General features: G+C 35.9%; 1 protein-coding gene across 1 annotated transcript in view; it reads right to left on the bottom strand.

Annotated features, from left to right (window-relative positions):
• ODAD2 (outer dynein arm docking complex subunit 2) overlaps nt 1-18,636 on the bottom strand; it is a 74,435-nt gene that overhangs the window by 13,938 nt on the left and 41,861 nt on the right. Inside the window, exons 18-19 of the mRNA XM_072925411.1 lie at nt 9,484-9,672; nt 8,677-8,898 (exon numbers count right to left, since the gene is read on the bottom strand). Of these exons, the coding sequence (XP_072781512.1) occupies nt 8,677-8,898; nt 9,484-9,672 (411 nt within the window). The remainder of the gene's footprint in view (nt 1-8,676; nt 8,899-9,483; nt 9,673-18,636) is intronic.

Here is an 18,636-nt window from a genome sequence, read left to right as displayed (position 1 = left end):
TATGAAGGTAGACACAGCTACTGGCTCCTGCTTCCTGGAGCTGAAACTGTAAGCAAAATGTTTAAAGCAACTTGGCAGTTGCCAACACATGGAAACTGGTGTAACACTGTCAATTTACATTAATCCTTCTGAAATGGAATAAAACATGATAGTATGTGACTTAGTTTATGGAATCTCTTATATCCAAAATTTAAGTGTGATGTGATGTGATCAATACATTTCTGGGCAAAGGGATTTAGCATATTTTCGATAGACAACAGACATGCAGAAATTTTGGAATCTAGTGCCCTCTTTCTTGATGTCCAAGAACTGTAACAACTGTTATAAAAAGCAACAGGCATCAGCTTGGAGTATGTGCCAGACACGCCGTATCTCCAGCCTGAACTGTGGAGCCTGAGCAGAGCAAACCATTACAATTATAAAGGGGGTTTTTCTAAATGTAAAATTACAACACAAATATGTAAATTGCAAATACATACTATTATACCCCATAGTACTATTGCATAGATATGACATGAAATATTTTGGATTGATTTATGAAGATATATTAAGCCTTGGTTTATAATGTAAAACTCCATATTGTGTATTTAACGTTCTCACCAAAGGCCCCCACAAGAAAACAATCAAACCTGTTGCCAAATTCTCCTAAAGAAGTGGGTGCCTGTGCTTTTCCATTTAATTTTCTATACTCCAGATAAATATAGTATGTGATAAAAGGTTGCTTTTGGAATGTTTGCAGTACAAATTACTAGTAATTGTCTTCCATGTTTTTCAATTCACATCTATTTATTTCACAAAGATGGTCTTATGAAAGTCTTTGAACATAAAACAGCCAAAACTTCTTGTAGGGATTTATGATTTCAGCAAACAATGACCAGTTTTCTGGAAGCTCTGTACAATAAATTACAGACGCTGTATTTTTTAACACAGTCATTACAAAAACCTTCCAAATATGAAATCTACATTTGACAATAACTTTCAGGAAAAGTGGCTCAACAAATGGGTTTTATATCTTGGAATATTACACGGGAATAGAAGAGCCTAACTTTTCTGCCACTAAGAACTGAACTCAAAAAGCACAAATACCTCCTATTAACTCCACACAGGATTCAGAAGAAGGTATGATTACACAAATTAAGTCCCATTCTTAAGGCATGGGTGTCTTCTTTGCCTACTTTATTGTACCAAGCAGTTGAAATTTACATTTCAGCATTCTTGGTGATGTTGTTATAAGCTTCCACATCTAATATTCCAGAAGGCATCCATTAGTACTTTGTAATATAAGAAAACAGAGCACTTCCATATTGGGTAAATAATAGCATAAACCAGACCACAGAGTAAGGCAAAGATCAGTTCTACACATGGGTAGGTTGGATAGACATTTTCAATAATAAAAAATATCAGAACATGAATGAAACCTCTGATCATTTGCATTTCAGGTATGTACCTTATTCATTAGGTTAATGGTTCCTCTAGCCCAAAAAGAAATTAGTTCTGTACGTACAATAGAACAAGAACAGGAGAAAATGGACTTTTTCATAGTGCAACACAAAAATATATCTTGAAATTAATTTGGAAAATAAAAGCCCCTCAGAACAATGCAAAGCTAAACAGAGACTAATTTACTTTGACTTCATGTAGCCTTCAGCACAGGCACACACATGCAAAAGCCTGACAACAGCACCAGTTATGGCTCCCATATGGTGTGAGTGCCTTTGTCTGGGTGACTGGCTACGCTCCAGTGGTTCTAGATTTTTACAAAAAGCTTACAGTCAGTTTGTTATTTATATTTTACTTAAAATGACTAAGTTGCAGCTATGAATTAGCAGTAAAAAAATGTATCCTGGTTTGCTTAAACTATCAAATATGAAAATATAAATATTCTACATAATTTTCTAGCACTCCAGTCCTATCTCTTTGTTCACATCCACCTCATTGTGTGTTACATCTAAACTGAAAGTTTTCTGGAGTCATCTGGTTCTCATGCAGGTACTCATCACTCCTTAGGGAAAGTGAACCCCTTATCTGTGATCAGAGCCTTTAACATCATCACAGTACACAGAAAAAAAAATGCATAAATAGAAAAATTAATGACTTTACTATTTCTTAAGTTAACTAGTTCAAAATTCAAGCAGAAATTTAAAGTCAAAACATCAAGGGAGCCTCATATGAGATACTGTAAATTACCTCAGTAGGAAGATCTCCTTAAATGTTTAAAAATATTTATGTACCATCTGATTGGGTACCTGCAAAGGTAGAATTTCATTGGCAGGCAGAACAGACGTTTTTTAGCTTCACCCTTTACAATCAAAGCCACTGGTATTCTTTTCACAGACCTAAATAAACTTGTGTCTTTAGAATTCAAAAGTATTTACCACTTTCTCAGCCAGTAAACTCCTTCAGTTTTCTAATGAATCTTATCTCTGCCAAAGCTGCATCCTCTCCTATGGAAAGGCAATATTTTGTTTTAAAGGTATTATAAGAAGAGTCATTGTGTTAGTCTCTGAATATCTCCCTTTCTAAAACAATAAAAAGCTTGAACACATTTTGTGGCTGCTTTTGGATTTTGAATTATTCTTTCAAAAATGAGAGCTAAGTCATTTGACATTTATAAAATATTTTGACAAAAAAAATTAACATCTGATTTAATCAACTGAAAAAAAAAATCATTTTATATCACAATGTTTAAATTCACTGGTGATTTTCCTCCTGTGCATGAATGTCAATGTTATAATACGCAAAGGTTTAACCTGCGGGCAAAGGTTTAACCTGCAGATCCATTTCCAGAAAGACATGAAAATCAAAGTACAAAATTGGTCAAATATGAACTTTGAGGGCAATACTCAAACAGAGTAATGAAACAGGGCCAAACAGAGTAATGAAAATCTCTGATGTTCAAACAGAGCTTACACAGAAATAGGGAAGCTATTTTACCTGATTTAAGTATTCATACAGATACTACTGGAATTCTAAATTTTATTCTGAAGTATGTCGCAATTCAGTCCAAAAAGGAAGTTCAAAAATAAAAATATTCAGGACTGATGCACAAATACAATTAAAGAATTAAAAAGACAGAAATTCCATCAGCAATCACACTTACCTATTTAATCAAAAATATGACAATGAGACAAGCAATTTAATTTTTTTTAATAAGAATGTATATGAGAACAGAAGTTACGTAGGGCTTGTCAGTTTACCAAGCAAAAGTATCATACATGTAATTGCATAAGATAAAGCTAGACAAACCTTAGGCTACAAATAAGGTGCAAATGTTTTTATGGGGAAGGTATTTAACTACTGGAACAAGTTATGATGTCTCTGGTGGATTTTCCATTGCTGGAATTTTTTAAGTAAAGAGTCAGTGTTTTTATAAAAGATATACTCTATTCCAAACAGAAAAAAAATGAAGCAATGTCTCTGGTTTGCATGAGCAAGGCTAGTCAGACTTGGGCATTAAAATGATCCCTCCAGTATTATAACATATGGACCTACAACTGTCACGTGAGAATAGTGTCCATTTTAGCAGACGACAATCTTATTTGGCCTTTTTAAATATTGGCATATTACCTCTCTTCCAGCCCTGCAACTTCCCCTGTACCACAACCTTGTTGAAAATCAACATCCAGGAGGATATTAATTTAAATTCAGCTGTCTGAAAGCTAGCTGTTTAGTCTGAGCTAGTCACTTGGGTTCTTTCTACATTCAGTGGAGAAAATTAGGCACTAGTCACTTTGGTTCTTTCTACATTCAGTGGAGAAAATTAGGCACTTTCATGAGTCTATTCCTTGCAGATATCTTGGGGATCTATTTTTAGCTAGGATAAGTCTGCAGGTGTCTCTTTCCATTGCCTACAGAAGGTGTCTTAGTTTAGACTACTTAAACTCCATACCTAAAAGTGGCCAAAGTTAGATGAAAGGAATCCATCCTTGATATTCCAAAGATCTCTTTCAAAATCCTTGGATACAAGTTAGTTAGATCCACTAATTTAAAACATCTGGCATTATGAGTTCATACTCAAAGTGTGCTTCAGTTATGGCTGGGCAGATTGAGTTTCATCACCATCATAGCATATAAATTCAACTCATCTGTATTCTTCTAGGAAAAGAAAAATTAGTATTTTAATAGCTCTTTCTTATTGCACTATTATTCAGAATTCTGTCATTCCTATCTAATACTCATATTTAGAAGTTCTCCACTGCCTTGGATGGGATTCACCCCATTAAACATAGATACCTACAGCATAGATGTACAGCTCTGACCTTTGAACCTGCACTGTCATTACAGTCAAAGGAGACCAGAAAATATTGGCAATAGAAACCAAGGTGCCTTATCTTTGCATAAATGTCCAAATTAAAAGAGATGAAACAGTAAAAAAACTATTCTTCTTCCTTGACTATTATAAGAATTGGGATGACTATTTCAGTTTGGCATGTGCACAGTGTAAACATTTAAAGTTAAGATTAATTACTAATTTGATTAATTTTGTTCTTCCACAGCCTGACTTTGGCTGCTTATTTTCTCTTGTTCTTATTTTTTTCATTACTTTAATAATCTCCTCAGAGACTTCTCAGAGTCTCATTAGTGTCATAATAAAATATTGGCCTCAACTCTGTAGGTGATGAAGCCATTCAAACTTTCTAGGCCTTTTTTACACGGAAATCACCATCATCATCATCACCATCATTCACAAAACCAAATCCTTTATATCACTTACAAAGTCAGAAATTAACTTCTGCAATAGCAGACACTAACTTCCCTACAAGATTATCTTTCACCTTCCTTCATTTGCAAAGGAAGAATGACCAGGAATAATCAGCTACATGTTTTTCATGTGTATATACTTCGAATTTTTTTTAATACTTGAAGCCTTTTAGAAGGTATATTATGAACAGTTGCATGGATGCCAGTCCTATGACACCCCCATCCTCACTAACTCACTTCAGAAACAATCCAAATCTACAGCTTGCCAAGATAACCAAGAAAAAGTGACTGTAGCACAGAGTAGCATTGTATTATCTTGACATAGTCTGTAAGGAAAATTATTTAAATACTTTTTGGCATCTTCTGATGATTTGACTTATTCCTTTAAAACATGTTTACACTCATCTTTTCACTACTTAAAGTAACTGCACTTCCTTAGTCTCCCACTTCCTCCCCAGCCTTTTTACAATTTGTCTTACAAGGGCATCCCTTGTAACAAACCTGTACTCTTTAGCTCACAGACTTCTTTTTCATGAACGAGCTCGATTGTTCTAAGGTTTCAGCAGCAGGCAAATATAGATGGACATCTTTTGTTACAGTGAGCTCATGGGCACTCTGTGCCCCCTTCCCTGGGACCCTGTGACTCTGATCAAGATAACCCTGGATACCTCCTTCCTGCCCCAACGGGGCTGGCAGAGAGCCAGAGAAGCCCACCCTGTCCAAAGTCTATTAGACCTCTGACATTTCCTGTTCGTTCTCTTTTGCCCCACTCTCCACATGGACATCACAGAATAAAGAGAGCTGAACCAACATATCTCGGGGTAAGAGCCTCTTTTGGAAATCTTTGCCATCTCCTGATATTCCTCCCCTCAAAGCCTCGGATCTCTGGGCTAGCCTGATAATTCAGGGGGCTGTGTGATGGGGGGAACATCAATCTTTGTTTCTCTGCAATAGTTTTAAGGGAAATGTTCTGCTGTTTCCATGAATGGAAACAGGGGTGATGACTTGGTGCTGCTTTCAGTTGCCTGTGAACTTTGATATTTCTCTCTTCTCTTCTCTTCTCTTCTCTTCTCTTCTCTTCTCTTCTCTTCTCTTCTCTTCTCTTCTCTTCTCTTCTCTTCTCTTCTCTTCTCTTCTCTTCTCTTCTCTTCTCTTCTCTTCTCTTCTCTTCTCTTCTCTTCTCTTCTCTTCTCTTCTCTTCTCTTCTCTTCTCTTCTCTTCTCTTCTCTTCTCTTCTCTTCTCTTCTCTTCTCTTCTCTTCTCTTCTCTTCTCTTCTCTTCTCTTCTCTTCTCTTCTCTTCTCACAGAATCCAAGTATAAAGAACGTTGCCTGATATTCCTGCTTATCTCAGCTGTAAACTGTCAAATCCTCACTGGATTTCTCTTCTCCCTTGGTTTGTGGATGTCTGTCTCCAATCTTGAATTCAAGCTGATACCTGTTCTTTACTCTGATGTCTATCAATTTCTCTTGCTGTCTAGTGTCCCACATGTCATTACTGGATCTTTGAAAATGCAAATCTATTTTCCAGCACAGCCATGAATTTTTACTTGAGAAAGAGGAAATATGTTCTGGTGTTTGGTAGAAAGAAAGCATTTATTCATCTGTCACAGGTCATAACCATTGTTCCATTCCTGGTCATAAGAACATTGATTGTGGAACTGAACATAAAAGAGTAACTTCATAAACTGCCTTTTTAAACTTCCTCCAAAATCCCTGTTTGTCTCTTCAGAATTTCACATGGCAGCTGACATACACCAGTGACTTCCCAAGATTTTTATCATATAGAGTCACTTGACAAAATTGAATGTATTTTGGGTGTAGTTACAAATAGGTGAAAATATCTAACACTGTCTCTCTCACAACTGTTGTTTTGTGATTGGCAAATAATGGTTGAAGCAGTAGCAAAATGTGAAAAGCAACAATCTGATTGGAATTATTTTCTGTTTATAATTTTATTACTGGTTTCCTGGACAAAAGCATGTATATACACATTGAATAGGGAATGGTCAGAAAGTCTAATGCTTTCAGAAAGTCTCTGACCAACTGTTAAAGCACTCAGCAACTGTGTCATTCACACTGGCTAAATGTTTCCCTGAAGCATCACACATTCTTTGTATGTGAACACAGCACATGAACATGTGCTGAAGAACACCTGGGATTACGCATGTACTGCAACCTAGTTGCAGCTACAGAGGCTGTGACATTAATCCAACTGTGCATGATCACTGAAACACCAGATAACTGGTAAAAGATGAAAAAAAAATCAAACAAATCCAAAGAAGTTTCCTAGAAAAAATATGATTGGTCCTGGAATAACCTGTACATAACAACCTCTATATAAATACAAAGTATGCTTCCAGTCAACTATTCACTGGAGATGCCAGAAGAATGGAAACACCCAGGGTTCTGTCCTTACTGCAAAGCACTGAGCAACGCTATTCAATGGCACAGACAGAGTGCCACAACTGCTGTCTCGCCCGTGTTGGGCAGACCAACTGAACAGGCCAGGCAAAACTCAGCCTGGCAAGTCAAGCCTGTAGTGACTCTTGCATTTCTGCAATTAAATCTCCACCCACTCTCCTTGCCATCTGGGAATGCCTATCTAGCCTTTCTGAAACTCCAGTTATTGGTTCTTGATGGCAATTCCAATAGTGCCAACAAGGGAGTCAAGCTCTTAAGTGTTGGTGGTCATCTGTGCCTTGAGCTGTCATGGTGCATGTGTTGATTTGCTTCATGATCTGCTCAGCTCTGGCAACACAGAATAAAAGCACTTGGACTAGCACATCGGGAAAATCCAGAATATTGCGAATAATAAAAAACATTACAAACTTCTTGTATTTTTCTGAGCATCCCTATTTATCTGGAAGTACAAATTAATCATTTTTATTAGTCCAAACACTTTAACTAGGACTGAAAAATAAAGGTGAACCTAGAGTGAGGTGGAATTACTCTAAAAGTGCATCACCAGAATCAGTGTGCTGCAATTTATAAAACCTGAAATCTGCATAATAAAATGAAAGAAAACAGATGGCAGGAGGTCAGAAAATGGATTGTGCCAGCTGAACAGAGAGAGAAGCAAGACTAAAAAGTCAACAAATGCTAATGCTGCAGTACAGCATATATTCCTCTGTGCTGTATAGACAATATAATGTGACTGTGACAGGGGAAGATGTTACTCTCCAGTGCTGAAAGGGTAGCTTAGATTTGAGTAAGTTCATATTGGACCTTAAACTGAATATTTGGGTATTTTTGACCAGTGGATCTTTTAAAGCCAACAGCGCACAGATAGACACATGAAAATTCAAGACCTTTAACTGTGCCAGAACTGAAAATGCTCACAATGAAGTACACTATCATAAATGCAGGCATAAATAAACATTAATAAATAACACTGCATTGTAAGTCAACTCTTAATGTAAATACATTTACCTCAGCATCAAGTAAAACAAAAGGTCTGCATACAGTGAATCTTTCAGGGAATTTATGAAAATTGAGAACTCCTACTGTCTCCATCTCTAAAGCCATAATGTTCATCTCTCCTGTGCCAAAGGAGTAACTCTTCTGTCTTCAACTAGTGAGACAAAGCTTTGCTAAAAAAATATTTTTAAAGAAAATTTTGTTCTAAGATTTTTGCAGAATGTGATTATGCTTAACTCCTAAAATTTTCATAAGTAAATGCAGAATTCAAAACAGCTCCAGTTAAACTAAGCCTTTGTATTATTCTATCTTAATTTGTCCCCATATCTAGTTACACTCAATGTCTAGGTGGCTTACTGCCATATTAGGCAACCATCCATTAAGATAACACAACTTCTTTAGCAAATGTCACTTGAGAATGACAAATGATGGTGTCATGCCACTACCAGCCTAGGTTAGAGTCAAGTACTCTAAAGGTGAATGTCCACATTGTGTTTCCATTCTCAAAACCCACCTAGCTGTAATGAGTCCCACATAAGAAAAAGCTTCCACCTCACCTTCACCACTCCATTTTCATGCATGATGACACAGTTGTTGGGATCCTCCGAAAGTTGATATAAAGCCAGAGCTGTAGCTCTATGAACCAGTGGATCCTTCGACTTCAAGTAACGTGCTAAAGGAGCCACACCCTTGGTCTCTCCAAAGGCAACTCTATTGTTGCCCCACATGCAACAGTGGGCAATGGCTTCTGCTAAGTGGCGTCTTAACTTGTTATTGTTCTGAAGAAGGTAAAAACATAACAAATTAAAGTCAGCACACAACAAAAAACTCATTGGAAAGCAGAGTTGTATTCCCACACAACTTTAAGGCATCCCAATTTAATTGCAGTACAATTAAAACTGGAGAGAGCTGTAAGGCATAGAGCTATTAAAGTCCCTTAATATTCTTTTTATAGCAAGTGCTGTGAATTTTTATATTATTTGAAATGTACTTTTAGACTGACTGGAAATTAGACAAGATAGCAATAAAATGTAAAATATAGCCCCATCAGTGAGATTCTTCTGCATGTTCGGATTAATTGTTTTCTCAACCCTTTGTGTTTTTTCATATAGCAGCTGCACCTCTCAAAAGCAATATTCTGCAACAGTAACTATTAAAATGAAGCTCATTTTCCAAACCAATTTTAGTAGCAGACACGGACTGTTTTGATGTCTAATATATGTCTTACAGAGGAACGATACTACAGTTCTTCCTTGTAACTGCTGCAAAATCTACTGCTCTTGTCATAACCCTTCAGCTGGGCATAATGCAGTCTGACATAAGAAATTTCAGTGCTTTTTATGATATCTTTAAATGTTACTTACTGTGTTTGTTAGCTTGGACAACAGAGGGACAACTCCATGATCTGTCATAACAGCTAAATTTTCTTGATCTTTAGCTATATTTGCAATGGCTGCACATACACTTGTTAAAACTTCTTTATCTTTTGATTTTAGCAAATTGACTATCAGTTCCAAGCCGCCAACAAGTGATCGAACCATTTCCCCAGAATTCTATATGAGAATCAAAAGAAACATAGTTTTTAAATACTCAATCAGTATTTATATGCAAATGTTTAAAAAAGAGATTGCCTTGACATATTTATTCAAAACTGCAGCTATTGCTGTGTTGCCCTCACCAAGAAATATGGCTATTTGGAATTTGGAGCTCTTTTGATTGACGTATGAGAGTTAGACTGTTTTACACACCACCATACAGGCAGAAATTCAATGCCTAAATAAAGGTATCTATCATTTTTCATTCTGCAGGGTATAAACGTCTCCAGCTGTCACTTTACAAGGGTGCAAGTCTCACTTATCAGTAGTATCAGAGTAGCCAGATGGGTGCCTTGCACACCTCAGGGCATCTAACACAGCAACAGACACTTTAGGCTCTCAAAGTGTTTCCTGTTTCCTACATTTAGTCTGACAGCTATGACAAAGGAATGACAGTATTATTTTCTTGTATCAATGCCAATGAGTATTCAGGAATATTTAAGAGGGAAAGTTACACAAGTCATGACAGCAACTGTGGGAGAACCATGGTGCACCTCAGAGTATGAAAAATCAATGCAAAATGTGAACAAAGAATACAAAAACTACCCTGGAAAAAATGTCTAAGTTTGCCCATAAAAATGAAAAAGAACTAGTGTGCCCAGATCTTGAATACAATGGGCAGATCTGGTCAATTTTTCAAAAAGGTATCATAACAAAGAAAACAAGGAACTGTTCTGTAGAAGGAATGACTAACCAACTAGAACACTCAAGGTAATAAAAGAAAAAGAAGGAGCAGTGTGAAATGGATGTACAGAACCTTGAGTAGAGTGGTAAGGGCACACCAGTATCTCTCTTCTAGGAGAAGAACTGGGATCATCAGATGAAATTAGTAGGTGGCATGTTCAGAATCAAAGTTGTTTTTAACCAGTGTACAGTTGAGAAGTTAGAAGTCCTTGAAGCAGGATTGTAGTGGCTCTCAAAAAATTCACATGTTAGGCAAATTCAAAGAAAAAAGAAAATCCATTAAGGGTTATTCAGTATGAAAGTATTCTCTCTGATTCAGAAATTTCCTGAGCACAGACTACTTGAAGTGATGTTATGGCAGTACATCTGAAGGTGGCATTGGACAGTCTGGTGTCAAACTGTTATTACACTGGAACAAGAGTCAAGCGGTCAAACGGCTGGCAGTAGCTTCATAGGATAAATTTCAGCTTGTGCTCCTCAGTGATGATAAATGTGCAGGGATGGAAAGAAAGGTCTGCAAGTGGAATTGCTTTTATTTGTTTATTTCAACAGCCCAATAGGAGAATTTTGAATAAAAACTACTAGACACCCTCCTGAAACCCTCTGGACTTCATGTAAGTGCAAACATGGATTATATGAACTTTCCTAGGGCTAGGAAGCGACACTGAAGACCAAGCATGGTTTTGATTATATTCATTTCTTTTGGGGGGCTGATTTATGAAGAGTAGGGTCTAACTATATCGTGTCAGCTTTGCTGAGCAAATCCATCAGATCATGGACTTGGTAAATGAAGATTTCATAAGGTGCTGCACTTTCATCTTTTTTTAGTTCTGGGTCTAAATGTCAAACAGAACTCTTAGCTGTGATGTTTCCTTCTCACAGAAATCCCATTGGGAAGGAATAATTTTTTACCACGGGCAGAACAAATCTTGAGACTGGAAGGGAGAGCTTAAACCCAAACTTTGTATGGGAAAAAAAAACAGAAGCCACAGCATGTGGAAAAAGGGCAGTATTGAAGAGTAAACTTCATACAGAAATCCTAAACACTCCCAAAATGAACACACAACCCTTATAGAAATTGGGTTGGCCCTTATAGACATTAAAATAGAATCTAAATTCAGAAGAAGGACAATACAGGTTTGTGGCTCAGAAAAGCAGTTGAGAAAGAGAAGGAGGGGCAATGCTCTGCCTACTCTATTACCATGCGAGCTGCATGTAGAGGCAGGTGGGCTTACAGAGGGTTTCCCATGGATACAGCAGCATAAATATTCCTCTATAATTGCTAGTGTATGCATATCATAATGTAATGCATCTACAGACAATCACCTGAATTAAAACACTGTTTGTCCATATCAGTCTTCATGTTTGTCTTGAAATTTTAAAATTTGACCCAAGGTGACATGTAATGGGTAACTGAGAAAGCTTTGTACACACGAATTTCTTACTTACATGTATTCAAGGGCTAGAAGATAAATTATGAGACATGGGAAGAGAAAAGTAAATTAAATATTTTATACTTATTTCCAGTCTTTGAAGGTCATGACATCATTACCTTGTGTATAAATATTGCCTCAACAGATGAGAAAGGCTTCTGTTCAACAGGTAAATGCTGCAGTACAAGATCTAAGATTTGAAAGGGCCCTGAACACGATTCTGTGTTTCTGCATGGTTCAGATACCTACATATTCCTGCTTTTGACAGATATTCCATGAAGAGATAAAATAGCCTTTATCTTATCTGAATGAACCAGTACCAACAGTTTATATTTTTCTACCTGTATATGTTTTCTTTCCAGGTGATTATAACCCTATTTGTTGAATTTCTCCTCTGACAAGCTTATACTTTACACATTCTGTAATGGCGTACATCCCACTAAAGTAATGGAATAACATATAAACAATTCAGCAGTAAGAAAAAGAAAAGAGTTTCAATAATCATCTGTGAAACCAAGTAAACACAAGGACAGAGCTTTCTACCAGTGATGAAAAGCAGAGGGAAACTGCAGAAACCACATGTCAGGGAAGTTTCCCAAATGTGATTGTGGGTGTAGTCTGGTGGTCTGTGCAAGACAAAGAGAAAAGCAAAACAGCAAGAATTTTGAAGAACGATGAGCGGAAAGAAGGACCAAAATGTTATGTACAAGATTTGTACATAAATGGACCATTATGTTATGTACAAGATTTCTTTTTTTTTTTGAGAAATTTAAACAACAAACACAATTTTTTTATATCATTTAAGCAAAAGCACCCACTTGCTTTGTGCAATATATTTCTAGGTTTCTTTTCTTAAACTGAAATATGTGTATTTATTATATTCAATTGCCATACCTTAATATTTCAAAAAGAATTTATATGAAGCTGTGGCTGTGATTGCAGATGCCACAACATAGTGTAAAGTAACTTCTGTGATTTTAGTTTTCAAATATTCTCAGGCATTTTCATTTATACTGCTTTTATTAACATAAGAGAAAAAAGAATATAAAACACGTCTTTGGAAATACTTCCTTACTTTCTGTTGCAATGACAAAAAATGCAATCTTTAAATTTCACCTTCTAAATTAATTGATAAACAACTTACTTTGTCAGACAACCCAAAAGGTTTGTAATTTCCAGTTATAGGTGTATGTTTAGCTTTCATATTTATCTGTACTATATTTTATCCATGTGTCCCACTTCCTTACCAATTGTAACAAAATCTTATTTCTTGGTTGTCCTAACAAGGCTATTCAGGTAGAATTAGGTAGGGGGGAAAATGTTAAGAATAAAGCCTAAGAAACTGTCTTTATAGAGAAAAACATTGATAAAATCATAGAGAAAATCATTGATAAAATGACAAGAAATACACCAGATAATTTTATGGTATGTATCTGCCTGCACATGGTAACGATAAGCTGAATGCATCTGTTTTAACAATATTTCCTGAGCTGAACAAAGAGGCCAAACACAAGACATCTAAAGAAGTCATAAAAATGTTAAAAAGAAACTGAAAGGGGGAAGAAGGTGTTACTGTATTAACAGAAGGTATCTTAATTTTATATCTTCATCATTATTATACTTTTTATTGCAACATTTAACCTGAGATGACACATGAAAAAACATGGATTGTTCAATTATGTTTCAAGTGGCTAAAGATAAAAGGAAGAGATAACAGAATCTTTTATGACTTCATATGACCACAACTTCTAAGTAGTGGAAAGCAAATCTTTTATCCTCAGAAAGTATGAGAAATACTATTTTCAAACCGGATTCGAGGGGAGGAGTTTGCAATCTCAAGCAGTAAAAACACACCTATCTGGCATAGATGCTGAGGCCAGAAAAGTGACCTGCTGTGTTAATAAAAGCCTTATCCCCCTACTCTTATTACATACTTGTATCTTGCTGGCCTGCATGACTATTAACAAGATTCAGTTAACTTTTCCTTTTCACTTACTTCTATACTGGCTTCAGCCAAGAGCAAAAATACTGTGAGACAGACCAGCTTTGCAGTTTTTCTAATCAAGAGCAAAAACTATTATGGTATTTGCAGGACTTGATCTTTGTGGCACTTATACAAGGAGAAAATTTGGGGATTTTTGTGTTTTCTCACTGTCATATTCTATGATTTTTATATTTATTTTCAATAAGTAAATAAAGTTCATCAGTCTTAAGTTGTTGACATGCAGGTCTTGTAGAAGAACTACTGGCTTCTTTCATAACATAATTCCTTTCTGATTTCTTCCAAAGTGAAAACTGTTTTCTTTATTTGTAAGATTTAAAGCTGAACGCATTACTACAAAATTATATTGTGTTTATCTTTAAAATACACTCCACTTGAAAGATAAAATTTCTCCACTAAAGACAAGTAATATTTCACTCTCAGAACATATAAAAAGCGTATGGAGTCAAAGCTAATTTGACAAATTGAATCACTTTTGCCCAAAAAAATAATGGTATTGCTGGGCAAACAAACTTTAGTTATCAGGAATCACCTTTAAACTACGTTTTCTTTAATGAAGGAAGCTTTTCCTTTTCATTTGCTATTCCCAGTGAAATAACTTCTCATTCTAGTGCATAAACCAATTTAAAGTTCAAAATAAAGAAAATGAAAGAAGTTTCTGTATTACAGCTGCTTAGTGAAAACAGAAAATAAAATTTATATAAGGAAGTTTATATTCATTTTTCTTATTAAATAAATCAATGGTAATCTTGATCAAATTACTTTATATTTTAGGGCTAATTTTATTCCTATAACTGTCCTATAAGTCTCCATAACTGTCTATACAGTCACAGAGGTTTCCACTGTTGCAGAACAGATGAAGAAGAATTTGTAAGATGAAACTACTTCCCTACCTACATCTCACAATTTTTCTTCTGTGAGAAAATGCAATGTGTTTGGAAAACAACAGCAGACAATGAACATGGATTTTCCTGTCCTCTTTACCTTGAAGAAGCAACTAAAGCCAAAGCAACAAAGCAGAGTTACTTTGACATGGTTCCAATGCTACTCTATAGGCTGTAAGAGTAGAATTCCTCTTCAGAATTTCCTCTCTCTCTTCAGGGATTTGTGCATCGCACGCTTGGCAACTGTATTGTTCCTGACAGATTCAAGAACCCAAAGTGAAGTCAATTATCCAAGCATACAGACCAAGAAGGCATGAAATGAGGTTCTCTAAAAATGCCAGGGGGAAAATGTCTACCTAGTCACTAATGCAACTTTTCGTAGTTGTGTCTATTGCTTTGCTTACTTTTCAGTCTGGCAGACTATACCTGAAGTTCAGTCCTTGGTAATTGCCAAAACACTTTTCTTTTTTTTTCCACATAAGCAGTGAAACAATGAATATCTAAGTTCCTTGATGCCACAGTTGTTTCAATTATTTTAGATTATTTTGAGGAACATTTAATAATGGATGTATGAGAAACAAATAACAATGAAAAACTGGAAAAATAGCATTATTTCAATTGTTTTTGGACTGAATTGAATTGAAACATGTCTAAGCAACCTTCTTATAATCATTAATATGTTTATGAGATAGTCATCATTAATATGTAATTTAATGTTGCAGAAGTGCAGACAGCAATATTAGAATTTTCTGAGGACGGTCTATCTACTAACAATCAATGCAGTGACAACACAAACTAAGAAGTTGCTAAAACTGTCACTGTTTGTCTTTGCATGTCTGGCATAATTCCAGAAACAGAGTGGGATATAAGAAGGCAATGATATCATGTTTTACCACTCATCATTATAGACCACTGAGAATGTGAATGAGCAGCATGAAGTATAAAATATGTTTTAGTTCAGTTAAAAGTTTCATTACTTGATAAAATGATTGCTTGAAATCTTCTGGAATATATTACGTAGCGAATGAAACTATGATCTCCATGCTCCTTTCTTGCTTTAAGAGCTTTAGAGGTCCCAGTGGCAAGTGAGAGGGTAAAGACAGGAAAAGAATGACATGGACAAAAAGGAAAAATAAAGAAGGGAAGAAAAAAAATTAGAGGAGGATGAGGTTTAAACCTTTTCTAGATTTTCAAAATTCAATTAGTGAATCAGATTTAAAAGCAAAGAAGCTACACAATAAACTGTTGACCAGCATGTGTAGCTGTTAATAAACCAAGCTACAAGAAAAGCTGGTCAAATATTTTCCAGTGGAACAATATTCCATCAGAAAATGCTCATGGAATGGAATCAAAACCTTCCATAAGAACACAATGACTTCTTGAAAAGTTTTGACAGAAACCAGGCAGAAAGGCAGGCTAAATAACCAACATGTCTCTTCATCTTTTCTCTTGTCAGCCAGATGGCTGATGAGTAGCCTGCCAGGCTCCTTGGCTTCTAGTTTTCATAGAATCCTTGACTTCTTGCCTGATGGGCTGCCAAACAGCTGGAAATCCAGGTCTCCAGGAGCTCCTAAGCTTTTTGGCTTCTTGTGGTCTCCAACCTCTCAGGCAGCTGCTTTGCATGGAACTTAGGGCCCAAGTCTCCTGTGTGAGGGAGATACAGACTACACCCTTTGCTTCCCAGCTTCCACGTTGTGTGTTTTACAGAAATTGGACTCCTATATTTGTAGACATTAAAGACCTCAGGGCAATTTATGTCAGTCCATTTAGGATCTTCAACATATCTGTAGGAGGCCCAAATAACTCCTGAGAGTCAGTTCCCTAAACAAGGCAGCCAGTGTCAAGAGTCATTGGATGAGCTGGTTCTATATGTACCCTGCAAGCACAGCAGTCACTTATGGATTCACAAAGCCAGGTCTGGATTCCTGGGCTTCCTAAATCTCTGAGGACCCTTGTTCTCTGAAAGGCTTCAGAGGCAAGCAAAAATTCCTTTTTGTCTCTTTTATGGTATGCTTTTGATGCTTGGTTAATAAAAACATGCTTAAAAATTTGGAAGATCTAAATCCAGATACCAGGGAGTAAAAACTGCATAGAACGAGAGCAAATACAGAGAAATAGGTATGACAGATATAAAAAATTCTAATGTCTGGGGAAAACAAATAGAAAAATTGAAAGAGAGCAGTAAGAGCACTAATTCTGAACCAAGGTTTCCATGTAAAATTGCAAGAAGCACAGCAAGGTAAACAAAGAAACTGGGAAATGCTGTACATATACAAGCAAGGAATTTTGACATTTAAGGCTTAACCCAAGAATGGTACGAAAACAAAAATGCATTGGTAGTACTTAACTAAAATATTTAAAATGTAAAACAAAGGAACAACAGTGTGCAATATGAAGCACATTATCTTTGTACTCTACAGTTTTAAATTAGTAAAATGTGCAATCAAAGCATCTTAATGTATTTAAAACAGCAAATGGTTTTACTATTTTTTAAATATGAGAAGAATTTCCAACTTCAACTATGTTTCTTTGTTATTCTTAGAAAAGAAATGCTCTCTGTGGTTTTATACATATGGTTATGTTAAACTTTCCATAACAAGGAAAATCTATGTAAGAATAGGTCAACAGCAACATATTTTCAACCTATAGGTTAACTCTAGGCTGGTTGGCTGCAAAACTCACTTCCTCATTATATAATACTGCTGCAGGACTGAACACTAATTGACCTTCACACATATCAATTTTGTGTCCCTTCCCTCTTAAACCTGGTTTAATTTTGGGGTTTTTTGTGTCAGCAGGGGCATTCTCTTTCCCCTTACGAAATAAATACACAGACAACTTTAGCTCTTTCATCACACCCACGATAGTCTCCTGTAGAACAGAAACCACAATATATCAGAAAAAAGTAAGAAGTCATTCCACAAGTAAATTTTAAGAAATCATAGTAACTTTGTCTCTCTTATCTTTCAAACCCTCAGTCTCTGACTCTTTACTTAAATTATTTTGACAGACAAAACACAGCACTGTAACAGCTACTGAAAAATTAACTCTACCCTAGCTGAAACCAGGACAACGAATCGAGTTCTTTGAGAAAGCCTCACAGTTGTAGCTATAACAAGGCCAAAATGAAAGCTGAAAGCTTATACGCAGGCATATGGGACAGAAAAACACGATGCCTGATATTGCCATTTGCATTTTAATGTTTGCACCCAAAACTCTACTAAATATGAGGACAGAAAATAACCTCTAGGACTTTTTTCCCTTTTCTTTTTTTTTTTCTTTTAATTTATTTAAGATTCTAGTAGAAAGTTCCTCTGTGAGGAAACAGGAATTTTCATACAGACTCAAGCTGGCAGTGTTCCTCTTATTGGCACAATGCATTTGGGTGATTTTTATAATAGCCCAAATTATATCTTTGTAGAATTTCTTCAAATGTTTATGCTTGGGCTGATGTATGTTGGGAGAACATTACAAGTACTGTTTTTCAAAGAAGCATCATAACCAAATATTGCTGTTCCAACATCAACAGAGTTGAGTAGACTTCTCTTACTCATTTTTCATAATCATTTGTATTTCTTGGACAGTGCACTTACACTTTGCTACTAGCAATGTGCCTGCAGTAGTAAATTTTCCTTTTGGAAGTAAGGAACTAATTAATAAGAATCTGCTTCTATTAAGATAATTCATTGAATTCCTTTGTAACAAACAATATCACTTAGCTACACCATACTGATAAGATTCTATTCTATGGGAAGTACTCTTAAACAGATTATGGAGAGAGTAAGCATGAAAAAGAAACATGCAATCACATACTACAAAATAACTGCCCTATCAGAATGTTTGACTAGCTTCTATGGTTTTTAAAATACAGAAAATAACCTTTAAGTTGTAGTAAAATGAAAATATCTGCACAGAAAAA

The sequence above is a fragment of the Taeniopygia guttata genome, chromosome 2 (assembly GCF_048771995.1).
Source record: "Taeniopygia guttata chromosome 2, bTaeGut7.mat, whole genome shotgun sequence".
In the NCBI taxonomy this organism is placed as follows: Eukaryota; Metazoa; Chordata; class Aves; order Passeriformes; family Estrildidae; genus Taeniopygia; species Taeniopygia guttata.
The sequence above is the reverse complement of the archived record's forward strand: the minus strand, read 5'-3'. Positions and strand labels throughout refer to the sequence as shown.